At 45.1% G+C, this 24,978-nt stretch overlaps 1 protein-coding gene and 1 non-coding gene across 2 annotated transcripts; both read right to left on the reverse strand.

The window, feature by feature from the left end:
• Window positions 1-10,317: 10,317 nt before the first annotated feature.
• On the reverse strand, window positions 10,318-10,448 carry LOC123457821. Its single transcript, XR_006635184.1, has one exon. It is a non-coding gene; the product is annotated as a small nucleolar RNA SNORA3/SNORA45 family (small nucleolar RNA).
• A 1,591-nt stretch (window positions 10,449-12,039) lies between these two features.
• On the reverse strand, window positions 12,040-21,823 carry LOC101612758 (protein FAM205A-like). Its single transcript, XM_045158829.1, has 4 exons — window positions 21,680-21,823; window positions 19,747-19,792; window positions 18,450-18,510; window positions 12,040-15,745 (listed from the first exon to the last, which is right to left on the reverse strand). Exons 1-4 carry the CDS (start codon window positions 21,821-21,823, stop codon window positions 12,040-12,042), a joined length of 3,957 nt encoding a protein of 1,318 aa, XP_045014764.1.
• Window positions 21,824-24,978: the final 3,155 nt, after the last annotated feature.

Here is a 24,978-nt window from a genome sequence, read left to right on the forward strand (position 1 = left end):
CCCTCTGTCCTGGGAACTAACTAGGGGCTGGTCTTCCTTCCTTTAGGCTCAGAATAACCATTTTGAGAGGGACACATCCACCATTCTGAGAAGGACACTTCTTGCCCTCTGGATTATTCTGTTGTGCACACGTTGCTAACAGTGGATACCCTGTACCAAACAGTGGGGGATTTGTCAGAGTAAGTAAATCTTTTCTACTGGTTGGACAAGGTGGTTACCCAGCTTAGATTTACTTAAGAGCCAAAGGGCATTTTGTCCCTAACACCACACAGAAACAAAGCCCAGCACTTCCTGCCTTGATCATGGTTCCTGACTCCTCTGTGTTAGGTGGGAAGGATGTAGCACAAGTGCTACCTTCTGAGGGACATTTGGCCAATAATCATCAATGAGAGTACTTTTTAATTTAATTTAACTTTTTAATTTTTATTTATTTATTAGAGAGAGAATGGGTGCACCAGGGCCTCTGGCCACTGCAAACGAACTCCAGATGATGCACTATCATGTGCATCTGGCTTCTGGAGAATCGAACCTGGGTCCTTAGGCTTCAATGGTAAGCACCTTAATCTCCCCTGCAGCTCCTGTGTTCTAAGAGCACCTGCTTCAAACATACGACCAGTATCTTCAACCACCTTTTTCCAGTGCATCTGGGCTTTTACACTACTACCATGTCCTTAGGCCCTGATAATTTCCTTTCTGGGCTGGAAAGATGTTAGTGGTTAAGGCATTTGCCTGGAAGACAAAGGACCAAGGTTCTATTTCCCAGGACCCACGTAAGCCAGATGCACAGGGGCATATGTGTCTGGAGTTTGTTTGCAGTGGCTAGAGGTCCTTGGTGCGCCCACTTGCTCTCTCTCCCCCTCTCTCTCTTCTATCTCTCTCTGCTTGCAAATAAATAAATAAAATTAAATAAAAATAAAAATATAAAAGAGTCCCTTTTCATCTCAATTTTATTTTTTTGTTTGTTTTTGTTTTTCAAGGTAGGGTCTCACTCTAGCCCAGGCTGACCTGGAATTCACTATGGGGTCTCAGGTGGCCTCGAACTCACGGCAATCCTCCTACCTCTGCCTCCCAAGTGCTGGGATTAAAGGCATATGCCACCACGCCTGGCTTATTTTTTTTATTTTCTTATTTTTTTTTTGAGGAAGGATCTCACTGTAGCCCAGGCTGACCTGGAATTAACTATGTAGCCTCTGGGTGGCCTCAAACTCACAGTGATCCTCCTACCTCTGCCTCCTAAGAGCTGGGATTAAAGGCTTGCCACCACGCCAGGCTTTTCCATCTCCAGGTTTTTGGCTTGGTTCTCTCCTGTGGAGTCATGGTAACTCCCTAGATTCTCACTCTGTGCTCGGGGTTGTTGTCCACATTCTAAGGGAGAAACAACTTTTCATCTACTGTGTACTGTCACCCTTGTCATGTTTGCTCTGCTTCCTTCCCTCCTCTCCTCCCTCCTCCCTTCTTTTCTCTTTGAGAACTATGTTTGCTATTAGGCCAGGCTGTCCTTAAATTTACCATGGAGCTTAGGCTAGCTTTGAACTCACTGTGTAACCAAGGCTGGCCTTTAATGCATAATCCTCCTTTCTTAGCCTCCCTAGTACAGAAATCACAGCTGTGAACATCTGTACCTGGCTTGCGTTCTCCCTAACTCATTCCAGACATGTCTTCACCTGAGACTGTGTCCTTCTCAAGGTCATAAAAATCTCTTTGCAGCTAAGTCACATCTTACTTGGTAGGTTGACACTTTTGTAGTGGATCACTTTATTCTTGAGAGACATTTCTCTTTTCAGTTCCAAGATATTCTGTTTTTCCTGCCTCCTCACCCACTGCTACTTCTCAGGTTTTTTTCCTCTTTACTGACTCCTCCTATATATTTCTTCCCTTTTCCCTCTCTCCTTCCCTTTCTCTCTTCTTCCTCCCTCCTTCTTCCATGTTAGGCAAGCACTGTGCCATTGAGCTATACCCCAACCCTCTAACTTCTTTAAAAAGTTTTTTTTTTGGTTATTTTTATTTACTTATTTGAGAGTGGCAGACAGACAGAGAGAAAAAGAGGCAGAGAGAGAGAGAGAGAATGGGCACGCCAGGGTCTCCAGCCGCACTGCACACGAACTCCAGACGTGTGTGCCCCCTTGTGCATCTGGCTTATGTGGGTCCTGGAGAATGGAGCCTTGAACTAGGGTCCTTAGGCTTCACAGGCAAGTGCTTAACTGCTAAGCCATCCCTCCAGCCCCCCAACCCTCTAACTCTTAAAGTGGATGTATCTCAAGGCCTTAGATGTTTCCCTCATGTACACATACTCCCTGGGTAGGCTTATCTCTGGTATCATAGTTTTGTTAGCCTGAATACTGTGTTGTTGGCCTAGCTGCGTCTCTACCCTGCCCTTATCTTGTCTTTGAGCAACAAGGTATAATATAGCTATGTTTCCCCATTGGAGAACTATTTTGTAATTAATAAAACTACCAACCAGCAGTGAAGGTACGTTCAGGGTTTGATTTTGTTCTTTGTTGTTGTTTCTGGTAGTCGCTGAAAATAAGGGATGCTCATTTGCCAAGAAATGGACTGTTGGGATGCCCAACTTCTGGGAGGCTGAGAGAGAGCTTCACTGTGAGGACCACCTGGCCCCTAGAGTTCAGTGCTTAATGTTTTCTTTTGACTAAAATTTTCTTAAATTTTTTGTTTTATGTTTATTTATTTATTTGAGAGAGACAGACAGAGAAAGAGTCAGCGGGGGGGGGGAGGATGGGTGCGCCAGGGCCTCCAGCCACTGCAAACGAACACAGACACGTGCACCCCCTTGTCCATCTGGCTAACGTGGGTCCTGGGGAATCGAGCCTCAAACTGGGGTCCTTAGGCTTCACAGGCAAGCCATCTCTCCAGCCCTTGACTAAAATTTCTTTCCTGTTTTTCCTCTCTTGCTTTCTGGATGGCTAGTTCTTGGATTCTAGGGCTTTTCTTCTTAATCCCTTTGTAATGAAAGGGGGCAGAAGGGTGTGTTGAATGGGCGGCATCTGTGGGATAAAATCCATAACTGACACTTGTGGAGGTCTCATTCTTTGCCAGTCCACACTTGACATTATGCTTATGGGTTCTTGCATGATGTGGGATATCTGACCTCATAAAACAGGAAGGGTAAACTTCATAACACTCAAGGGTGCTTTTTCAGGTTCAGTAGGCATGGACAGTACTCTTGACCCAACTCATTGAAGATATGCTTCTGATTAGAAAGCATTAGGTTGCCTAATCCTGATTTGCTTAAATAGGTCTCCAAAGCATGAATCACTGACATTTTATTTATTTATTTTGGTTTTTCGAGGTGGGGTCTCACTCTAGCTCAGGCTGACCTGGAATTCACTATATAGTCTCAGGACTTACCTTGAATTTACAGCAATCCTCCTACCTCGGCCTCCCTCCCAAGTGCTGGGATTAAAGGTATGTGCCACCACGCCCAGCTGACATTTTAGTTAGCCGTTTAAAAAGATATTTCTGTTTGTCGGGGGAATCTCTCTCTCTTCTGATTGGCTTTTAAAAACAGGAGAGATACTCACTTAGAGCTTATAAGATAACCACATTTTGACATTTCATTTTCACTGGACTTTTATTCAAGTCCTTATGATGTTTAGGTGAAGCTCTGTGTCTTTGAGTAAAATTTCTACCTTGTTTCTGAGTTATACAATTCTAAGGGCAGAACTAGGATTGCTTAGTGCTGCGGAGGAAATAACCAGATCAATAGCATGACATAAAAAAATCTGACAAAACGATGTTGTTATAATATCTGACAAAATGATGTTAATATATTTTTTGCTTCGTGTGTGTGTGAGTGAGAGAGAGAGAGAGAGAGAGACACCTTGCTTGAGACAGGGGCTGTCATTGATATTCACTGCTATGCTCTCCCAGTTCGCTGGCCCATAGGAAAAGATGTCTTTAAAAATTGACATATGTTTTTGCCTAGGTTGCTAAGTCAATAAAGCTTATATTTGTTTCTGTTAGGTATTTAAGATTCAATATTCATTGAGGTCTATATTTCTTTCTTTATTTATTTTTATTTTTATTTTTTTGCTTTTCTGAGGTAGGGTCTCACTCTAGGTCAGGCTGACCTGGAATGCACTATGTAGTCACAGGTGGCCTCGAACTCATAGTGATCCTCCTACCTCTGCCTTCCAAAGGCTGGAATTAAAAGCGTGCACCACCACACCTGGCTTGATTTGGCGAAGCCAAAGGATCAGGTTTGGTTCCCCAGTACCCACGCAAAACCCAATGCACAAAGTGGCACATGTATTTGGAGTTTGTTTGCCATGGCTAGAGGCCCTGGCACACCCATTCTCTGTATGCCTCTCTCAAACAAATAAATAAATATTAAAAAAAAATATATTTTGATCTCTGTGTATGTGCATGCCATGGTGCATAAATGGAGATCAGAGGACAACTTTGAGGTGTTTATGTGTCTACTTTCTTTGAGACAGGGTCACTTTGCTGCAAATGAACTGCCAGGCTGCAAGGAATGCTAGACTATATGGCCCACGAGCTTTGGATTCTCTTGGTTCCACCTCCTGTTGTTGTAGGCCCATTGGAATCACAGATACATATGCCTCTGTGTCTAGTTTTATGTGGGGGCTGGGGCATTGAACTTAGACCAGCAGGCTTTGGGAGCCTTGAACCATGGAGCCATCTCCCCAGGCCCTAATTTTTAGATTTCAATTACAAATTATATTTCAATTGCACCAGGTTTTAGGATTTTTCTCTGGCAAACAAATAACTTAAAGATCTGGCTGTACCTGTCTAATATCCCAGTTTTCATGAGTAATCTAGAAGTAGTTGCTCCAAAGAAATAAATTAGGTGGATGTAAGAGGACAGATATTTATAAATATATATAGGGATAAAACACGAGTCAAAAAGCAGGGCATGGTGGTGCATATCTTTAATCTTAGCCCTGCAGGAGGACTGCCATGAGCTTAAGGCCAACTTGTGATATGGAGTGATTCCAGGTTAGCCTGGACTATAATGAGAGTCTATCTACCCCAAAAAAAGAATCCCCAAATACAAAACAAAATAAAACAAAACCCCATGAGTTATTTCTAAGTAAGTTAAGGTACTTAAACATCAATCTATAACTTGAAAAGTTATTAATGATTTTCAAAGATCAAAATTTAATGTGCTGATGATAAAACCAGAACCTAATTCCTCTATTTAAAGCAACAAGTTTTTTTTTTTTTTTACAGTATTAAGCTATTCTTAGTAATATTTACAAGGACTTGGCCTAAAGAATACATTTTTTCCAATAAAAACTGTCTCAAAATGTTTATTTGTTATAAATTCTCTTGAAGAATCACCTTCTAATTCTGGTTAAATAAACAATTATTTTGGATTATTATACTATACTTGAAAAACATATACATACCTGTATCTAGATATGTGTATATATTTGCTGGCTTAATATGCTATGCATCTGAGCTTTATCTAAACTTTGTTCAAAAGTTTGCATGTAAGTTTTATAAACACAAGGTAATGGATAAGTGCTTCATTTTATATAAAATGCATTGCATTTAGACCTTAACCGCACAAAATGATCAACAAAACTCTTAGCATTTCTTCTGTTTGTGTGTGGTACCATTCAGATAAAAGTACTACAGTGTTTGGGAAGCCCTATTTTAAACTTGGTCTTTATCAGTTTGCTTTAACTAAATAAGATATTTTTGCTATTGTGCATATGAGATGAACTTGTATATTAAATAATAAGTCTACTTGTGGTTATCAATACTATTTCCTAAACTTATGTGATGTAAAGAAAACCTATGTAGTCCTGTTAAAAAACAAAGTCACATAAATATGCTCATTCTACTGAGTCAGAGATTCTAAATTACACTTCATTTAAAGATTTATTTTAATTTATTTATTAGAGAGAAAGAGAGAGAGAGAGAGGGAGAATGGGCACACCAGGGCCTCTAGCCACTGCAAATGAACTCCAGATGCATGTGCCACCTTGTGCATCTGGCTTATATGGGATTGGAGAATTGAACCTGGGTCCTTAGGCTTCACAGGCATGCACCTTAACCACTAAGCCATCTCTCCAGCCCTCAATTACCCTTCAAAGGTAAAAAGTGTTACTATAAGACTTCTGTATAGCTGTGGTGCTAGTGTAGTGCTATATTAACTGCATGTTCTCCAAGTGTTCAAGTCTTCCAAAATGCAAAACTTAGGATCATACTTTACCAAGCTGATGTGTTCCAAACCAAAATTGTTAGTAATAATAGCCTTTTTAGGTTTATGTTTGTGTGCTCCCAATTATATTATGATTGTGTGTGTTTGTGTGTGTGTGTGTGTGTGTTTGTGTGCGTGTGTGTGTGTATGTGTGTCATGAACCAATGACCATGTGCTGGTTTGTCAAGCACTATGCCAAATGAACTACAATGAAGCCCTGATGATCATTTTTTAATTTTTAAAATGTTTTTAAAAATATTTATTTTTATTTATTTGAGAGAATTAGGCAGAGGAAGAGAGAGATATAGAGAGAGAAAGAGAATGGGTATGCCAGGGCCTCTACCCACTGCACATGAACTCCAGATGCATGAACTACCTTGTGCATCTGGCTTACATGGGTCCTGGGGAACTGAATCGAGGTCCTTTGGCTTTGCAGGCAAGCACTTTAACCACTAAGCCATCTCTCCAGCCCTAAAATGTTTAATTTCTATTTATTTATTTGAGAGAGAGAGAGAGGCAGAAAGAGACAGAGAGAGAGAGAGAGAGAGAGGATGGGTGCTCCAGGGCCTCTAACCACTGCAAACAAACTCTAGACGCATGCACCACCTTCTGCAAACAAACTCTAGATGCATACACCACCTTGTGCATCTGGCTTATGTGGGTCCTGGGAAACCAAACCTGGATCCTTTGGCTTTGCAGGCAAGAACCTTAACCACTAAGCCATCTCTCCAGCCCTGATGATATTTTTTTTTATGTGAGAGGGTATGCGTGAGAGAGAGAGAGAGAGGGAAAGAGAATTGGTGTGCCAGGGCCTCCAGCCACGGCAATCAACTTGATGTGTGAGCCCTCTTGTGTGCATGTGTGACCTTGCATGCTTGCATCACTTTGTGTGTCTGGCTTATGCTGGACTTAGAGAGTCAAACAGGAATCCTTAAGCTTTGCAGGAAACCACCTTAACTGCTAAGCCATCTATCTCTCCAACCCTGATGGTCATTTTTGAATAAATATAATTAAATGTGCCTAAACATTCCGAGCAGTGTCACTCTGATAATTGAAAGGAGTGTATTTTAGTTACCTAGGTAGTATATCTATAAACAAATATAAATTTAAATGAGGATGCCATTTATTATTATATAATTGGGTAAAATAACTTGTCATCTGTAAGTTATGGGGTAAAAATTTAGATGTAATTTAAAAGATGATGAGAGAACAATTAAAGGTTGGTAATGTAAAAACTTTAGGGGCTGGGGAGATGTTTTAGCAAAGCCCATCAAAATTCCCTACTACCCATGTAAAGCCAGATGCACAAAGTAGCACATGGAGTTTGTTTTCAGTGGCAAGAGGTCCTGGCATGCCCATATTCTCTTTGTGCTCACAAACGAATTTTTTGTTTTGTATTTGGGGATAGTTTTTAGGATGGCCCAAACTAGGGTAAAATTAAGCCCATTAGAATTATGTCCACAGCTGGTCATAGTGGCCCACATCTGTAATTCCATCATTTAGGAGGCCAAGGCAGGAGAAGTATGAGTTTAAGGCCCGAACTACATAATGAGAGCCTGTCTCGAAAATAAAATGAAATATATATTTTTTAAGTTCAAAAGCATGACTTTGTCCTAAAGATTACTGTGCTCCCCAAATGAAAGATACAGCCCAGAACTAAGGGTTTTAAAAGGAAAGAGATCTAGGTGTGGTGTTGCATGCCTGTTGTATAGCTATTTCCTTGGCATTAAAACATACTGGAGGGAGGAGGGAAGGAGGAGGAAGGAGGAAGCAGAGAGGCTAATGAGGCTCAGGATCATTTCTGTAGGTTTGACACAAGTGATACCATTTTGACTTTAATTTATTTAAATTTTTACTTATTTATTTGAGAGTGACAGAGAGAAGAGGGAGGGAGGGAGGGAGGGTGGAAGGGAGAGGGAGAGAGAGAGAGAGAAAGAGAATGCGCACACATCAGGGCCTCCGCCACTGCAAACGAACTCCAGATGCAGGTGCCACCTTGTGCATCTGGCTTATGTGGATACTGGGGAATCAAGCCTCGAACCAGAGTCTTTAGGCTTCACAGGCAAGCGCTTAACCTCTAAGCCATCTCTCCAGCCTGACCTTTTTTTTTTTTTTTTTTTAAAAAAAAATAGAGATTAGTTATTTTAAAAATGTGGTGGTTTGATTCAGGTGTCCCCCATAAACTTAGGTGTTCTGAATGCTAGCTCCCCAGCTGATGGATATTTGGGAATTAATGCCTCCTGGAGGGAGTGTATTGTTGGGGGCGGGCTTATGGGCTTTATAGCCAGTTTCCCCATGCCAGTGTTTGGCATGCCCTCCTGCTGCTGTGGTCCACCTTATGTTGGCCAGGGGGTGATGTCCACCCTCTGCTCATGCCATCGTTTTCCCCTGCCATTGTGGAGCTTCCCCTCGAGCCTATAAGCCAAAATAAATCTCTTTTTCCCAGAAGCTGCTCTTGGTTGGGTGACTTCTAACAGCAATGCGAACTGGACTGCAACAAAAAATATTTTTATTTTTATTTATTTATGAGAGAGAGAGAGAGAGAGAGAGAGAGAGGTATGTAGAGAATGGGCACTCAGGGCCTCCAGCCACTGCAAACAAACTGCAGATGCATCTGGCTTACGTGGGTCCTGGGGAGTTGAACCTGGGTCCTTTGGCTTTGCAGGCAAATGCCTTCATGGCTAAGCCATCTCTCCAGCCACAGTTTTACTTTTAAAAATTATAATCTCATCTGCATGCCAAATGACATATCTTCCTGTGCCATGACAGTTAACAATTGCCATGGTGATGACCTGAATGAACCATGAAAAGACACAATTTTGGTGGTGCCTTAATTCCAGGCAAGTCTCTGCCCATCCTTGAAAAGATATGAGCACTCCTCCTCTTTAGTATCTTCCCTATCCTGACCCTCAAGGGTTGAGAAGTTGCGAGTTTTTCCCCTCACTTTTTTCCATTTCTTTTTTTGTCTTAAAAAAAAAATTTAAGAGCAACAGACAAAAGACAAAGAGGGAGAGAGAGAGAGAGAGAGAGAGAGAAAGACAGGGAGAGGGAGAGGGAGAGAATGGGTGTGCTAGGGCTACCAGCCACTGCAAACGAATTCCAGACACATGTGCCCCCTTGTGCATCTGGCTAACGTGGGTCCTGGGGAATTGAGCCTTGAACCAGGGTCCTTAGGCGTCACAGGCAAGTGCTTAACTGCTAAGCCATCTCTCCAGCCCGCATTTATTTCTTTTTTTAAAACATATTTTATTATTTATTTGACAGAAAAAGATTGGGCGGGGAGGGAGAGGTATAGATAGAGAATGGGTGCGCCAGGGCCTCCAGCCACTGCAAACAAACTCCAGACACATGCGCCCCCTTGTGCATCTGGCTAAGGGGTGTCCTGAGGAATCGAACGTGGGTCCTTTGGCTTTGCAGGCAAACGCCTTAATCGTTAAGCCATCCCTGCAGCCCTTTTCTGTTTCTTATTGAGGTAGGGCCTCTCCTTAGCTCAGGCTAACAAAGATTTTCACTTTGTAGTCTCAGGGTGTCCTCAAACTCGAGATTCTCCAACCACAGCCTCCCAAGTGTTGGGATTAACGATGTGCACCATTATACCTGTCATCTCACTTTTATAATAATAAAATAATAAAAATCTTCCTCACTGCTCAACTGGTGCTCCGTCTTCTTAATGCTTCCACAATTCCCAGAGGAGAAGAGGGATCCAGTCTGGGGCCAAAACTAGTTACAGATTTATATACACCAACTATTGATCATCAATGTATTATCTTTCCTATCAGTCATATGTAGCAAAGACTCTCTATGAGGACACCATGTTTCTAGACTAAGAATAGACTGTTGGGAGTATGATTTCAGGATTAAATCCAGGGGTTATGATTCTACCACAGAAATGATAGCAAATGGTCATTGTCTGGATGCATGCGTGTGTGTGTTTTTTGAGGTAGGGTTTTGCTCTAGCCCAGAATAACCTCTGGAATTCACTATGTAGTCTCAGGGTGACCTTGAACTAATGGTGATCCTCTAACTTCTACCTCTCGAGTGGATGCAGTTTTTGTTTTTCTAGAAGAAAAGAATTTACAATGTACCATAGCCTGGTTAGAGGCCCACCAACCTAAACTGCGATCCAGGCATGATTCTGATCTGGGCACTAACAGGGCCACCAACTGCCTCTATCAGTGAATCAAGACCAGTAGATCCTCTCTAAGAACCCTAACACACCAGGACAAGGGCCATGTCAGGATACAACTCTAGTCCCGGCCTGAGCGGACGCATTTCTGATGGTAGACAATATGATTAGCTGATGGATTGGATATGGACTACTATGGGAAAAATGTCAAGGATGGTATCATTGTTTTTGGTCTGAACAACTGGAGAGAAGGAGCTGCCATTATTTGTTATGAGAACTAGGCATCAGAACAGTTCCGGATGAGTGGGTGATGAGGGGCAGGGAAGCAGGAGTGCACTTTTTGAATAGTTTTAGATGAACACTGAGTTTCTAGGTGTATATGTTGATTAGACAACTTGAGTATGTAAGGATGTCTACTGCATGAGATCAGAAATCTCACTGTGGCAAGGCCTGTATCTTTTTGACTATTGTGTTTAGTCTCGTCCTTGGCACAGAGTTGAGTGCTCGGTTGTTTAATTGTTGAATGCAAGATGCTTCCTAGGGTTTCTCTACATTGTAACACTTCTGGATACCTCTTCAACAGCTGAGTACTTCCCCCTGTGTCCTTGCAGCTGAGGGCTTGCTCTCTGGGGATGGGCACTGATTGGCCCAGAGGTAAGGGAGTTGTTTTAGCACCAATGACACTGATGTGATGCTTTGTCTAGACTATGGATGCAACTGAAGCTGATGTACCATTGTGCAAGGATTCATGGAACTATTATATACTAGCCAGAAGAAGGAACCTGTTTCTTCTTTCTCTCTATGTATCTATCATCTGTCTGTCTGTCTGTCTGTCTATCTATCTATCTATCCATACACCCATCCATCTATCTATGTGTCTATCATAACTTCCAGAAGCTGGGCTAGATAACAGTTGGGAAATAATAATTTTCAGAATAAATGCATTTTTATAAACTTTGGGGGAAAGTACCATGTCTAACGGTGGCTATAAGTGAAAGGGTCAGGCTCATGATAAGCAGGCAATATTTTGGGAAAGAGGACAGTCGATAAGAAGAACTTGTTACTTCTGGATTGGCAGGGATTAACAGTTTGGAAGTTTATACGTAAACAGATCATGGTGGCCTTGGTGGTGATGGAATTTAAATCAAGGTTTATAAACAATCTTTTTCTTGGCCCTCTGCAACTGTTAACCACCTAATTTCCCGTAGCTTTTATTCATCCCAGTCTCTGGCCATTATAATTATCTTATATGGGAATAAATTAGCAATTGTCCTTTATCACCTCTTTGACTGTAGGATATGAGACATATAGAGCAGTTTGGTGAGGGGATGTTTGGAATTCAAGCCTGATCTGTATTAACGTTATTTCACAAGGACTTCCTTTCCTTTCTGATCAAGTCTTTTTCTCCATAATCCAAGATAATAGAGAATAGTGGAAAACTAACCCATCTAAAATGTGGGATTCAAGTTCCTCCCAAAGACGGAATGAACTTTTTAGTTTCTTTTGTACCTTCTTTTAACAAAGAGTAGAGACAAGGAACAGACAGACTACTCTTTGCTAGAGATACAGAATGTATTTTGGGTGGCACTCTGCTCCCCTGTTCATTAATAGGAATGACAATAGTAGTGCTCAAGGGAGGCAGAAGTTGGGGAGCCTAGACCCGGTTATTGCCTGGTGGTTTTCTTCACCAGCAGGGCAATGTTTCTGAGGTGAGGACTGGGAGTTAGGGTGGGCTCCCCAGCCGAGTACCACAAGCCATTCGAGGACAGTGCCGAGGACAATGGCGGGGGTACCCTGGGACTGAGGCCAAGCCGCCTTGTCGAGATCTTAGCCGGATCTCATTGTTTGAGGACTGGGTGCCAGTTAGGAAGGCTGGGCCCACTGGCTTCTCAGTGGGGGCAGTTTGGCCCTTGGGCCCTCTTGGTTTCTCTGGCTTAGTGTTCTCCGCGAGGCTTTTGGCTGGGGCCGGGCTCTTGTCAACATTTTCTTTTCTGGTTGGGGCCGGGCTCTTGTCAACATTTTCTTTTCTGGTTCTGGCCACTTTCGCAGCTGTGGAGGTGGTGGATTCCACAGGGCCTTTGCCTTTCGTCCTGAGGTTAATAGAGTGCAGGAAGGATTTCATCCTCTCTCGCCAGGCAGACTCTGGAAGGCTGGGCCTTTTGGGTGGAATGGCTGGCATCACTGATCTTTGCAAGACTCGACCTTGCCCAGTTTGGCTCTGCAAAAGCTTCCCTTGAGTTGGATGGCCAAAGAAAGGGTGGCCCTTGGAAGCCTGGGGCACTGCGGGCAGGGCATTCTCGGGAATCCTGGCAGGTTCCAGGATGACGTTAAGCTCGGTTTGGCTGTCATTCATGTCATGTGCAGATCCTTGGCCCCCAGGGCCTCCCGGAGGTGGCTGTGGCAGCTGAAGCTGAGGGGTCTGCTGGGGCCCATCTGGACAGGGATCCACAAAGTAGAAGCCGTGCTTCTGTTGCCAGGAACTGTGGGGCGTCCTGCTCAGAAGTGTTTTGTCTGACATCTGAGCTCCAGCACGAGGTCTTTCCCCTGTGGTCGGGAGGAGCCTGAGCCCTGCATCCCCTTCCCCGAGGTCTCCTGCTCCTTTGGGTTTCTCTGGGGCCCTGCTCCTTTCTGCTAGCCTGGGGCCATGGGCTGAGTCCTTGTGCTTGCCAGGGCCTTGCGGCTCTGCAGCCCAAGGTTCCTGTAGGTTGGGGCTGTTCCTACCGGCTTCTACCTGAACACAAAGCACCTGGGCCTCAGCCATGTCTCTGCTGAGCTGTTTGGAGGCCCAGCGGGCAGAACCATCCGGCATTGTTTCGGCAGTAAGCTGCTTCTGGTTACTGTACACTGCCTTCAACTCATTGTTCAGCTGTTCTTTGAAGTGGACCCATTTTGCGTCCAGGGCAGGAAGAAAGTCCGGTGGGACTGGTGGCTTCTGAAGCACCATTTCTCCTTGGTCGTTGGGACTTCCAGGGGACGCGGATGTGGCCTCCGCTGTTGTTGGGTCCTCGACCTCCCTCTCCCGCTCAGAGGCTCCTGGTTGTATTGCTGGGACCTTTCTTTTCACGTGGAAGTTCAGCGTGGTCAGGACGGGCGTGGTGAGTGCCGGGGCGCAGGCGGGACGCGTCCGGCTCTCCGCAGGCGCCTGCCCGCTCTCTCCGGCCTGCGCCCCGGGCTGCGGCTCCTCCTCGGGGTCGGGCGGCTCCCGCGGGTCCTCGGGAGAGCTCGGCCGCGTGAGGGGCGCCGCTGGGACTCGCGCAGGGCCGGGCGCCGCGTCCGCCATCTCGGGCTGGCCCGCGGCCGCTTCCGGGGACGAGGCCCCCGAGAGAGCCGCGCCGTACAGAGCAGGCAGGCCTGACAGGAAGGTGAGGTACTTGTGCCGCAGAGCCGTCTCCAGCTTCTCGACGGTTTCCTCGGGCAGGGCTTGCGGCCGCTTGCAGTGTTCGGCCACCGCGCCTGGTGAGGCCTCTTGCTCACGGCCAGGGGCTGTTGGCGTCCAAGGCACAAGTTCATGATGTAGGTCATGGTCATTTGCTGCCTGTAGTTCCAGGGACTGGTTTTGTGGAATGTAGGGAGTTCCTTCCAGGTCACCAGGAATTTTGCATTCCCCCGAGCTCTGGACATAGGTAGGGAGCTTGTTTTGGTGGATCTGTCCACATTTGGAGTTGATGTGGCTTCGCAATATTTCTTTGACTTGGGCAAACAAATGTGGTACAGGAATTGGCCCTTTGTCCACTATGGCTGAGTACAGGTCACCAGTCCCATTAGCCTGCCGTTCTTCAGGCTGCGGGGTGCCTGCACTGGGAAGGGCTGTGCAGCTCCACAGGGGCTGCTGGTCAGTGGAGGACAGGAACAGCTGGATGGACTGCTGGATCCTCTGGGGCAGGCCCCAGCGGAGGTGGATTAACTGCCTCTGGAGGTGGAATTCCAGCTGTCTGCGGGCAGGCTCGGGGAAGAAGAGTTTTCTGTTGAGATCTGAGAAAGGTTTTCCTGGCCAGAAAATTTTCGTACTGTCAGGTAGCTGGACTTTGTCACATGCCTCATATTGTGTGTGGCTCTGGATGCGCTGAGCTCTCAGGAAGATGGCTGGAAGGCCCCACTGAAGTTGGAGCTGCCTGTGGAGGAGGTGGCTTTCCAGTGCTTCACGCTCAGCCAGAGTCAGAAAGGGGACACCAGTCTGAGGTTCTTCATGCTCATGTGGAGTCTTGCCATTTGGAGATGCTAGGGAAGAGGACGAGACTGACTTGGGTGGAGTTTTTGGCATCAAAGGAATGTGAGAGAGCTCTTGCAGGAGATCTGGATCTTTCAAGGAGAGCTTCGACATATATTTATTGTTGGAGAGCCCTTCAGAGCCCAAGAAAGTGGCAACCAAGGATTCACTGTGCAGAGAAGGGAGGCCACAGAATAGCTGACTGTATTTCTCCTGCATGTTGATTTCTGAGTCATTAATCTGTCCTCCAGGTAGTGAATAAATACCACTTAGGTGTTCAACTTCTTGAGAGGTCAAGGTTAGTGCCTTAAGGTTTTGTTTTTGATGGTAGTGATTTCTTTGATCTATATCTATAACAGACCATTCATAAACCCAGCGGGTCTTGGTGGGCTGGCCAGCCAAACATGAACTCCTGGTCTGGTGAGAAATGGTCCCAATTTTGTCAGTAGTGACATCTGAAAGATTATTCAGAGTAGAGGAGAGTTGTTTGTTTCTAAATTGGCCAAATAACATTGGGTCTGGCATAAATTGCCTCAAGGAATCCTCCACACGTCTAGGGAGCCCCCATTTCTGAAAATGTATCCATTTTTTGACATGTGCTTCAAGTAGCCTACGGACTTTAGGACTAAGGAATGATAAGTAGGCAGGGAGGACTGAGTCCATCTGTGAGGCTGCAGTACGTGACAAGTTAGTGATCTCTGAGTTCAGGGACAGTATAGAGATGGAGGACTTCAAGTGACAGCTATCTTGGTTTTCCTGGACAAGTTTGGGCTTGCTCTGTGTCTTCTCCTGCTTATCCTGTGGAACCATAGGCTCCTCGGGTCTTGAAGAAGCCACAGTCTCTGGGACCGTCGGCATGGCTGCCAGTTGAAATTCCTGTCCTACTTGGAGGTGATCCGCCCAGTACTCTTGAATGCTGACTGCACTGGTTGACTGGGTTATGTATTCTGATAGTTGTGTCAGAGTTGGGGCTACAGGTGCCCATGAAATGTCTGTGGAGTACCTGGGACAATGTTCCACATGCTGCTCAAAAGACAGACTTGATATGGACATCTCTAGGCAAGAAGAGTCCTGGGGGAGCTCTGGGGAGGTGGGGGAGATCTGTTTGCTCTCACCCTCCAGCAGTTGCTGAATCTCCAGCAGTGCAGTATTGCATGTTCTGCAGCAGGGGTCTGCACACAGGAGCTGCCGCACGTGTCTGTCCTTTGGGAGCCAGCTTTGGCTGGGAAGGGAAACATGGCAACTGTTAATGAAGGAGTGACATCTGCCTCCTTGGGGAAGTCTGGCTGGGGATTGCTGCCCTACACCCCAATGCTACAAGTCCTGGGCCTACACTGTGGAAAATGAGGACCTGTGGGAGCCCTTCATTCTAAGAAGTATGGGGTGTCCCAGTATCTTTTGGGAATCAGTCACACAGGTTGGAAATTTGAAGGAGAGGATAATATGATAGGCTGAAAGAGTCCCAGGAACTGGTTTCCCTGACGACAGACAGAGGAGGTAATTTCAGCAGGGTTCAGCCAGACCTGGAGCTTTGCCCTTGGAAGGGTACAGCTGTAAAAAGGTCTGACAGTAATGACTTCCATATTGTAAATCTACTGTCTTGATTGGACAACTATTTCATGTCCAAGTGCAACTCCAGCAATGCCTTTTACAAACTATGTACCAGTTAATCCTGAAATGCAGAACTATGCATGACGAAGCTAAGCTACAGAATAATTGGCTGATTCTCCCTCTTCTGAGACACATGAATCCCTCTCTGCCCTGGAAAACTTCTCAGCTAAGGAGTTGTGGTGGTGTGAGTCAGGTGTCCCCCATAAACTTAGGTGTTCTGGATGCTAGGTTCCCAGCTGATGGCAATTGGAAATTAAAGCCTCCAGGAGGCAGTGTATTGTTGGGGGTGGGCTTATGGGTGTTATAGCCAGTTTCCCCATGTCAGTGTTTGGCACACTTTCCTGTTCCTGTTGTCCACCTCACATGGGCCAGGGGGTGATGTCCACCCTCTCTCTGCTCATGCCATCATTTTCCCCTGCCATCGTGGAGCTTCTCCTGACTCTGTAAGCCAAAATAAATCTCTTTTCCCACAAGCTGCTCTTGGTTGGGTGATTTCTACCAGCAATGTGAACCGGACTGCAACAGTAAAGTGGTACAGAGAGTGGGATTGCTGCTAGATACCTGACTGTGTGGCTTTGGCCTTTTGGAGTTCATTTTCAAGAGGAATGTGGAAGGATTTGAAACCTTGGCCTAAGAGATACCTTGCAGTGCTGTAAAGTACAGCTTGCTAGACTATTCTGGTCAGAGTTGAAAGACCTGAATGCAGTAAGAACTATGGACTGTGAGGTTTGGCTTATGAGGGTGAGAAAGAGCTTTGCTTGGACTGGGCTAGCAGTTTGTGTGAGAAGCTTGCTGTTATGCCCATGTCCTGACAAGTTGTGTGGGGATGCATTGCATAGAAATGAACTGATGTGAGCAGAGGGATATGGCACAGAAAAAAAAAAAAAATCTTTGGGTGAACTGCTCAACTGCAATTGAGAGATTACAACCTTTGAGATTGGGCCAGCTAACCTGTACTGGAGCAACAGGAAGAATGTAGACTCTTTTGAAGGGGCCTGAGTGTTCAAGGAGTGTCCTGTTCTTCAAAGTCTGCTTTATTTCTCTCCCCCCCCCATTAACAAATTGGCACCCTACCTGGTATTGTGGAGTATAAAAAATGCAGGAAAGAGAGGGTCATTGAGTTTGCAACATGGTCTTGTATTTTGGAAATGGCCATGGGCAGTATGAAGCAGGTTTGCTGGATGCCTGCATGGAGATCCCCTGGGGCCATGAGGATGAACCATGGGTTGCAATAGAGACCCAGTGAGGATGCTGGGACTATGAGGTGGCTGCCAAAGAGACCTGCGGGTCCTAGATGAAGTTTTCCAGTACTGTGAGTAGCCTAGCTGGAGGGGTGCAATCAGAATTCCAGAGACTTGTCACTGGCTAGAGTTGTTGGACTTGGAGCTGCAGAGTATGGTGTTTGCCCTGTTTAAATCATGTATTGTTTGAGTATTTCTTTGCTATACCCAATGCTATCTTTTTCAGTGTGAATGTTTATTCTGAGCCATTGTGGGTTTTTTTGGATTTTTTTGGTACTATGGCTCAGTTAAAGATCTTGGACTAGCCGGGCATGGTGGCGCACGCCTTTAATCCCAGCACTCAGGAGGCAGAGGTAGGAAGATCGCCGTGAGTTCAAGGCCACCCTGAGACTACAGAGTTAATTCCAGGTCAGCCTGGACCAGAGTGAGACCCTACCTCGAAAAACCAAAAAAAAAAAAAAAAAAAAAAAGATCTTGGACTATGGGGATGTATGAACATCATTGGAATTGATAAAAAACTATGGGGACTTTTAAAGTTGGACTGAATACATTGTATTTTACATCATGTATGAATATCAGTTTATGGGGCCAGGGACAGAATGTGGTGGTTTGAGTCAGGTGTCCCTCATAAACTTAGGTGTTCTGGATGCTAGATTCCCCAGCTGATGGCAATTGGAAATTAAAGCCTCCTGGAGGCAGTGTATTGTTGGGGGCAGCCTTATGGGTATTATAGCCAGTTTTCCCATGCCAGTGTTTGGCACACTCTCCTGTTCCTGTTGTCCTCCTCCTGTGGACCAGGGGGTGAGCACCCTCTGCTCACGCCATTGTTTCCCCCTGCCATTGTAGAGCTTCCACTTGAATCTGTAAGCCAATATAAACCTCTTTTTTTCCCCACAGGCTGCTCTTGGTTGGGTGATTTCTATCAGCAATGAGAACCTGACTTCAACAGGAGTCAGTTGTCACAGTGTATATCTTCCTCCCAGCTGCTATTCCTCTCATTACTTCCCAGGCCAGGTGAAAAAGTAATCACTGGCCCAGCTGTGAGTTTGGGGTTAGCAAAGAGCAAGAGGTCACCTTTTCATGATGGAGAGCAGCTCCCATGGCTTGTCAGCTTCTTCTTGGGAAAGTCTCCTAGCTGGGGAATCAAGACATAGTATTATGTGGCAGAGGCACATTTTTGGGGTGTCCTATAAGACCTTTGGCATTACAGGCGTATAAAACTAGTTCTGCTGGTTTTTTTTTTTTCTTTGCTGTGACAAAATAGCCAACAGACGAAAGTTAAGGAAGAAGAGGCTTATTTTGGCTCATAGCACAGAGCATCATGGCAGGCAAGGTCTGGTGACTTGAGTGGCTAGTTGTGTATGAAGCTGTGAAAGTGAAGCCTAAGTTCTAATGAAGACCCTGGGATATTGGAGATGCCAGGAATATGGAAAGTAGGCCAAGGAACACTGGAGGCATTGTGGTGGTTTGAATAGAATAGGTGGCCCCCAATATATTCAGTTGTTTGTTTGTAGTTTGCATCTGCTGGCTACCTGGCTGGAGGCAATGTCACTGTGTGGATCTTAAATTGTGGTGATGGCTTTCAGGTTTCCATCTAAAGATATGAAAAGTGTGCCTAGCTGGAGTTCCTGGAGTGTGCTGTGGCTTTTGGCTTTTGGCTTTTGGCTTATACTTCTCTATCTCTTCTTGGGCCTGCAGGCCAGCTTCTTCTGACATTATGGAATCCCTGGATCTGTAAGCTTCAATAACTGTGCCTCCATAACTGTGCCTGGTCTAAAAGTTCATCTCAGTGAACCTGAATCTGTCTGCCACAGGCATGAAGTGGAACCAGTCCTAGAGAGAGCTCATATAGGGTACAGGGCCATAGGGGTGGACCTTTCAGGATTATAGCCTACCTTTAGTTATGGTTTAGAACTTTGCTTCCTGGTCCACCAAGATATGAATGAGCCATGCTGCAGGTTCCTGCTACCATAGGACAAACCACTTATCTTTATGCCTTCCCTTCCATGCTATCTGATAGTCTCAGAAGTGGTGAGCCAAAAGCAATCCTTCTTCACGTTGTTTCTGTTAGGTATTCTATCACAACACTGAGAAGGGTAACAAATACACTTGCAAATGATCGAGGTAAGGTCGTCTACTTTACTTTCTCAATTCTGTATTGTCTGTTTTCTGGGGAATAAGGTAGAGAATTTTGGCATGTGTTCTGATTTTTCTATCTACTACAATCCTGTGTGAAAGTCACAAGTTTGTGGAACTAGAGCCTTCGGTAGTTAGAGCCTGGCTTTGGGCAGCAGAGGTCACAGAGCGGCAGGTGCAAGGGGGAGCTCTCTAAGGGGCAGGGGGTCAGAGAAGAAAGGTATTGGGATTTTACCTCTCGATGCTGCATCTCTAGCCCTTTGCCTGACTTTTTGGTGACGCTTAAAGAGAGAGAGAAAAAAAATTAGAATGTGAAGCTGAGAGGACATTTTCATTTTCATGTCCAAAATGAGAGAAAGATTATGTAGACTTCCCTTTCCCTTCTATATATTATCTGTCCTCAGTTTATACTACCCTAGATTGCCTTTACCTATACTCCATTTTTTTTTTCTACCAGAACATCTCCCTTTTCTTCTTATTCTGATCCACTTGAGGCTGTCCATTCTCTTTCCTCATGTCCCCACTTGCATGACAAATTTTGTGGAGGGAGTGATCCAGATTGAAAACAAAACAAAACAAAACTGAACAGACTAAAAATATTTTTGGCAACTCAAATACTTTTGCTTACAGTTTACCAGGCAGAAAAATCCCATAACTGGGAGGTCTTCTGAGATCTGGTGTGTTAGAACATAGATGCAGTCTCTTTAAGAGGCCCTGCTGGCTGGGTTGAGGCAACCTTGAATTATGATTTTTCTTTCTCTTTGTTTTCCTTTCTTTTTAAATTTACTTTTTCTTTTTTTTTTTCAAGATAGGGTCTCAATTTAGCACAGGCTGACCTGGAATTCACTCTGTTCTCAGAGTGGCCTTGAACCCATGATGATCTCTTATCTCTGCCTCCCAAGTGCTGGGATTAAAGGCATTTGCCACCACACTCTGCTTCAAAATTTTGGAGAGATAGAGAATTGCTACACCAGGGCCTCAGCCACTGCAATCGAACTTCAGATGCTTATGCCACCTACTGGGCATGTGTAACCTTGCGCTTGCCTGGCCTTTGTGCATCTGGCTAACATAGGATCTGGAGAGTAGGGTCTTTGGGCTTCATAGGTAAGTGCCTTAACTGCTAAGCCATGTCTCCAGCCCTATCTTCTTTTCTTTTGTGTTGCTGGGAATTGAACCTCATACAGGTGAGACAAGTACTCTCCCACTGAGTTACATCTTTAGCACTGACTTTATTTCTTGGCTAGTGTCTTCCTACTGTCCTGCCTCCCCATAGCTCCCACCCCTGTGCTGTGAGCAGGAGCAGAGCAGCAGAATAGACCCCTCCCCACAGAGACCTTGCAAGACCAGAGGCCTTCTTCATCTCCCACTCTCCATGGCCCCCATGTGCTCTCTCACACAGCTTTGTTCAAGCTCACCCCCTTCTCCCTCCCCACCCCAGAAATTCATAAAAGGGACACCTTGCCTTGTTCCTAGGTGTTCCAGAGCCTCTTTCTCTTTCTGGCTTCAGACCCCACCACATAGTATAGTACCATACTTACGGCATCATACTAGAGCTCAGAATAAAGCTCCAGTTCCAAAAGACTAATTCATCCTAGTGTCTCTCATCACACTAGCTTGCTCTCCCTTTTTGTTATCCATCACAGTGAAGTGGCCCTCATAGTATCTAGTTCTCAAGCTAAATACGTAGGCTGTTGACTTTTCAATGGAAGAGCATTGCTGTGAGGGCCTGGTACAGAAATACACTTTCTGAAAAGGAAAGCACTGTATACTTTTCTTTCTAATACTTTCTTTTCTAAGCACTTATTTAACTTTTATTTATTTATTTGAGAGAGAGAGAGAAAGAGAAAGATACAGAAATAGGCAGGCAGATAGAGAGAGAGAGAGAGAGAGAGAGAGAGAGAGAAGTGGGTGCACCAGGGCCTCCAGCCACTGCAAACAAACTCCAGACACATGCGCCCCTTGTACATCTGGCTTACATGTGTACTGGGGAGTTGAGCCTGGGTCCTTTGGCTTTGCAGGCAAGCACCTTAACCACTAAGCCATCTCTCCAGCCCCCTTTTCTAAGCACTTATGATACAAAAATGAGGATGGTATGGAGAAACACAGAGCTTTAAAATTTCACATCTAATGCTTAAACTAGTTCAAGTGTGGTCATAGAGGTTCCCTACCCGGCAGCAGCTCTTTTTGGGTTCAAGCCTCAATCTGTGGTAACGTCGTTTCACTTGCCAGATAATGAGGATGATGATGAAGATAGAGCTGTAGGCATATAAGGGATGTCCAATGTTCCACAGAGAATATATAGGGCTCAACATGGTCTAAGCCTCACTAGCATGAGGAGACCAGTCACCCTACATCTGATCATTCAGTGCCCTAAGTACCTAATGATTCTCAGCCCTGAGCCTTGTGACATCTGCCTCACAAAGGACAAAGCCAGGTCATCAGACTGCATCATAAAGCCCTCCTGTTCCATGAAGAAAGTTCCTGTGGTGGTTCATTCTGCAGATGAGAGCACAGGGTCATCTGTAAAGGTTTAAATCTAAGGGCACAAGCTCACAAGCGACATCTGTTTATTTTTCTTTAGTTCCTTTAGAACCCTTGTACCAACCTTTTGGCTCAGCTCTCTCCTCCACAGCTGCTTGTTTATCCATCCTCAGAATTCTTGGTGTGATTTGGCCCACGGGGCAACTTGTGAGAAATAATGGCTGAGACAGAGCACTCTCTGCCATCCCCTCAACTGGTCCTGAAAGTGTCCCTTAGAGGCACGTAGGGGGTTAGGGAGGACACGGGATAGTTATGGCTTGGAGATGGAGAGCTTTGATGTTTGAAGCAAGAGGCAAGCAGAGATTAGACGTGCAAGAAAGGTAATGATGGCTGATGGATAGTGAAAGGCAAAGTGACAGTACCCATGAATGGCACTGTCAGAGAAAGGAAGAGAGGCCTCCAGTGTGTAGGTGGGAAGAGACTGTAAACACTGCCTTTCTTGGAGGCACACTAATGTGGCTCACTTGTGGAGCTCTGTTCAAGACTTACATTTTCAGAGACTTTTCGACCCGTGTTATATAGCATGTCCTGGACCAGGGTGATGAATGCCTGTAGAGAGGAATTAATGACCACTTCTGGCTAGGGGACACCACTTAATGATGCTTGCCTGAAGAGATTTTTTTTTTTCTCCCCAAATTTGGATTTAGGAAACAGTTAAAGTAGGTAATTTCCAGTACAGCTCCAGGACTCATCATTCTTATACCCCCAACTAGATATCTATGTTACTGCTTGACCTTTCTGGGTATCATGTATTTATGAAAATCTTGGAGAAGTCTGTTCTGGTGACAGTGGCCTCAAGCAAAAAAATTCTCTCAGCCAGGTGTGGTGGCGCATGCCTTTAATCCCAGCACTTGGGAGGCAGAGGTAGGAGGATCACTGTGAGTTTGAGGCCACCCTGAGACTCCATAGTGAATTCCATGTCAGCCTGGGCCAGAGTAAAACTCTACTTCAAAAATCCAAAAAAATAATTAATTAACTAAAAAAATTCTCTGGCCTCAGTACTCTGAATATTTGGTTCTTCCTCCAACATCCAGTTTTTCCCACCCTGTTGGCGTTGTAGATACTCCATGTGTTCATCCTAAATGGTGCAATGCCGGGACTACAAAGCCATTTAGGGTGTTTAGTTGTGTTTTCTGACCCCAAGAAACTAAAAATCTAGTTCAAAGACAATACTACTTCATTCAAAGCAAGACTCAACAATTTAGGATAAATACAACTTTATAAACACAAACACCCCATTTCAGAGAAGAGAAATCATAAGGATCATTAGAGAGGGCTCCTGGGCAGTTGGGATGAGGTTCAAAAGTGCAGCGTGCCGGGCGTGGTGGCGCACGCCTTTAATCCCAGCACTCAGGAGGCAGAGGTAGGAGGATCGCTGTGAGTTCAAGGCCACCTTGAGACTACATAGTGAATTCCTGGTCAGCCTGGACTAGTGTGAGATCCTACCTTGAAAAACCAAGAAAAAAAAAGTGCAGCATGTGGGGTTCAGGACTATTTATGGTAGGAGAAAACTTGCCAACAAATGTTATGAACTAAGGGATAAGTCACAGGGCTCATTTAGCAGTAAGAAATGCAGGTGGGTAGATGGCAGAGCAAGGGTGGGAATAATGGGAAGAGCAGGCCTCTTAAACAGGGCTAAGACATTTATTCCTTCAGTGAGATTGATTTTTTTTTTTTTAATTTGAGGTAGAGTCTCACTCTAGCCCAGGCTGACCTGGAATTTACTCTGCATTCTCAGGGTGGCCTTGAACTCACGGTGATCCTCCTACCTCTGCCTCCCGAGTGCTGGGATTAAAGGCGTGTGCCACCACGCCCGGTTCGATTTTTTTTTATTTATTTTTTAATTATTTATTTATTTATTTGAGAGCAACAGACACAGAGAGAAAGACACATAGAGGGAGAGAGAGAGAATGGGCACGCCAGGGCTTCCAGCCTCTGCAAACGAACTCCAGACGCGTGCGCCCCCTTGTGCATCTGGCTAATGTGGGACCTGGGGAACCGAGCCTCGAACCGGGGTCCTTAGGCTTCACAGGCAAGCACTTAACTGCTAAGCCATCTCTCCAGCCCGATTTTTTTTTTTTTTTTTGAGGTAGAGTCTCACTCTAGCCCAGGCTGACCTGGAATTCACTCTATAGTCTCTTGAACTCACAGCAGTTCTCCTACCTTTGCCTCCCGAGTGCTGGGATTAAAGGTGTGTGCCACCACACCTAGGAAGATTGATTTTTTTTTCTTTTTTTTTGGTTTTTCAAGGTAGAGTTTCACTCTAGCTCAGACTGACCTGGAATTCACTATGTAGTCTCAAGGTGGCCTTGAACTCAAGGCGCTCCTCCTACCTCTGCCTCCCAAGTGCTGGGATTAAAGGCGTGTGCCACCATGCTTGGCTTGATTTTATTTTATTTTATTTTTTAAATTTTATTTATTTATTTATTTATTTGAGAGCGACAGACACAAAGAGAAAGACAGATAGAGGGAGAGAGAGAGAATGGGCGCGCCAGGGCTTACAGCCTCTGCAAACAAACTCCAGACGCGTGCGCCCCCTTGTGCATCTGGCTAATGTGGGACCTGGGGAACCGAGCCTCGAACCGGGGTCCTTAGGCTTCACAGGCAAGCGCTTAACTGCTAAGCCATCTCTCCAGCCCTTGATTTTATTTTTTAAAGTAAGCCTTTAACTACTGAGCCACCTCTCCAGGCCATTTTCTTTCTCCTTATTTTATTTAGTAATATGAAAATATTTTTTTCATATAACTGTTTTTTAGTGTATGTGACAGGGTCTCATGTAGTCCAGACCAGTCTTGAATTCACTATGTAGCTGAGAAGGACTTTGAATTTTGAATCCTTCTCCCTCTCCCTCCTGAGTGCTAGGATTATATGAGACATGTGCAACCGTGCTTGGTTTATTCAGTGCTAGTGCTTAAACCCAGAGTTT

The sequence above is a fragment of the Jaculus jaculus genome, chromosome 1 (assembly GCF_020740685.1).
Source record: "Jaculus jaculus isolate mJacJac1 chromosome 1, mJacJac1.mat.Y.cur, whole genome shotgun sequence".
NCBI lineage: Eukaryota > Metazoa > Chordata > Mammalia > Rodentia > Dipodidae > Jaculus > Jaculus jaculus.

What these genes read in the sequence shown, in the direction of transcription:
- LOC101612758 (XM_045158829.1), bottom strand. Translation starts at nt 21,823, where the DNA reads ATGTTGAGCCCTATATATTCTCTGTGGAACATTGGACATCCCTTATAT. An exon ending in CCAAAAAGAGCTGCTGCCGG is followed by an intron (nt 19,793 to 21,679) that starts GTAGGGAACCTC and finishes TCTCTCTTTAAG; the next exon opens with CGTCACCAAAAAGTCAGGCA. An exon ending in CTGCTCTCCATCATGAAAAG is followed by an intron (nt 15,746 to 18,449) that starts GTGACCTCTTGC and finishes TTCCCTTCCCAG; the next exon opens with CCAAAGCTGGCTCCCAAAGG.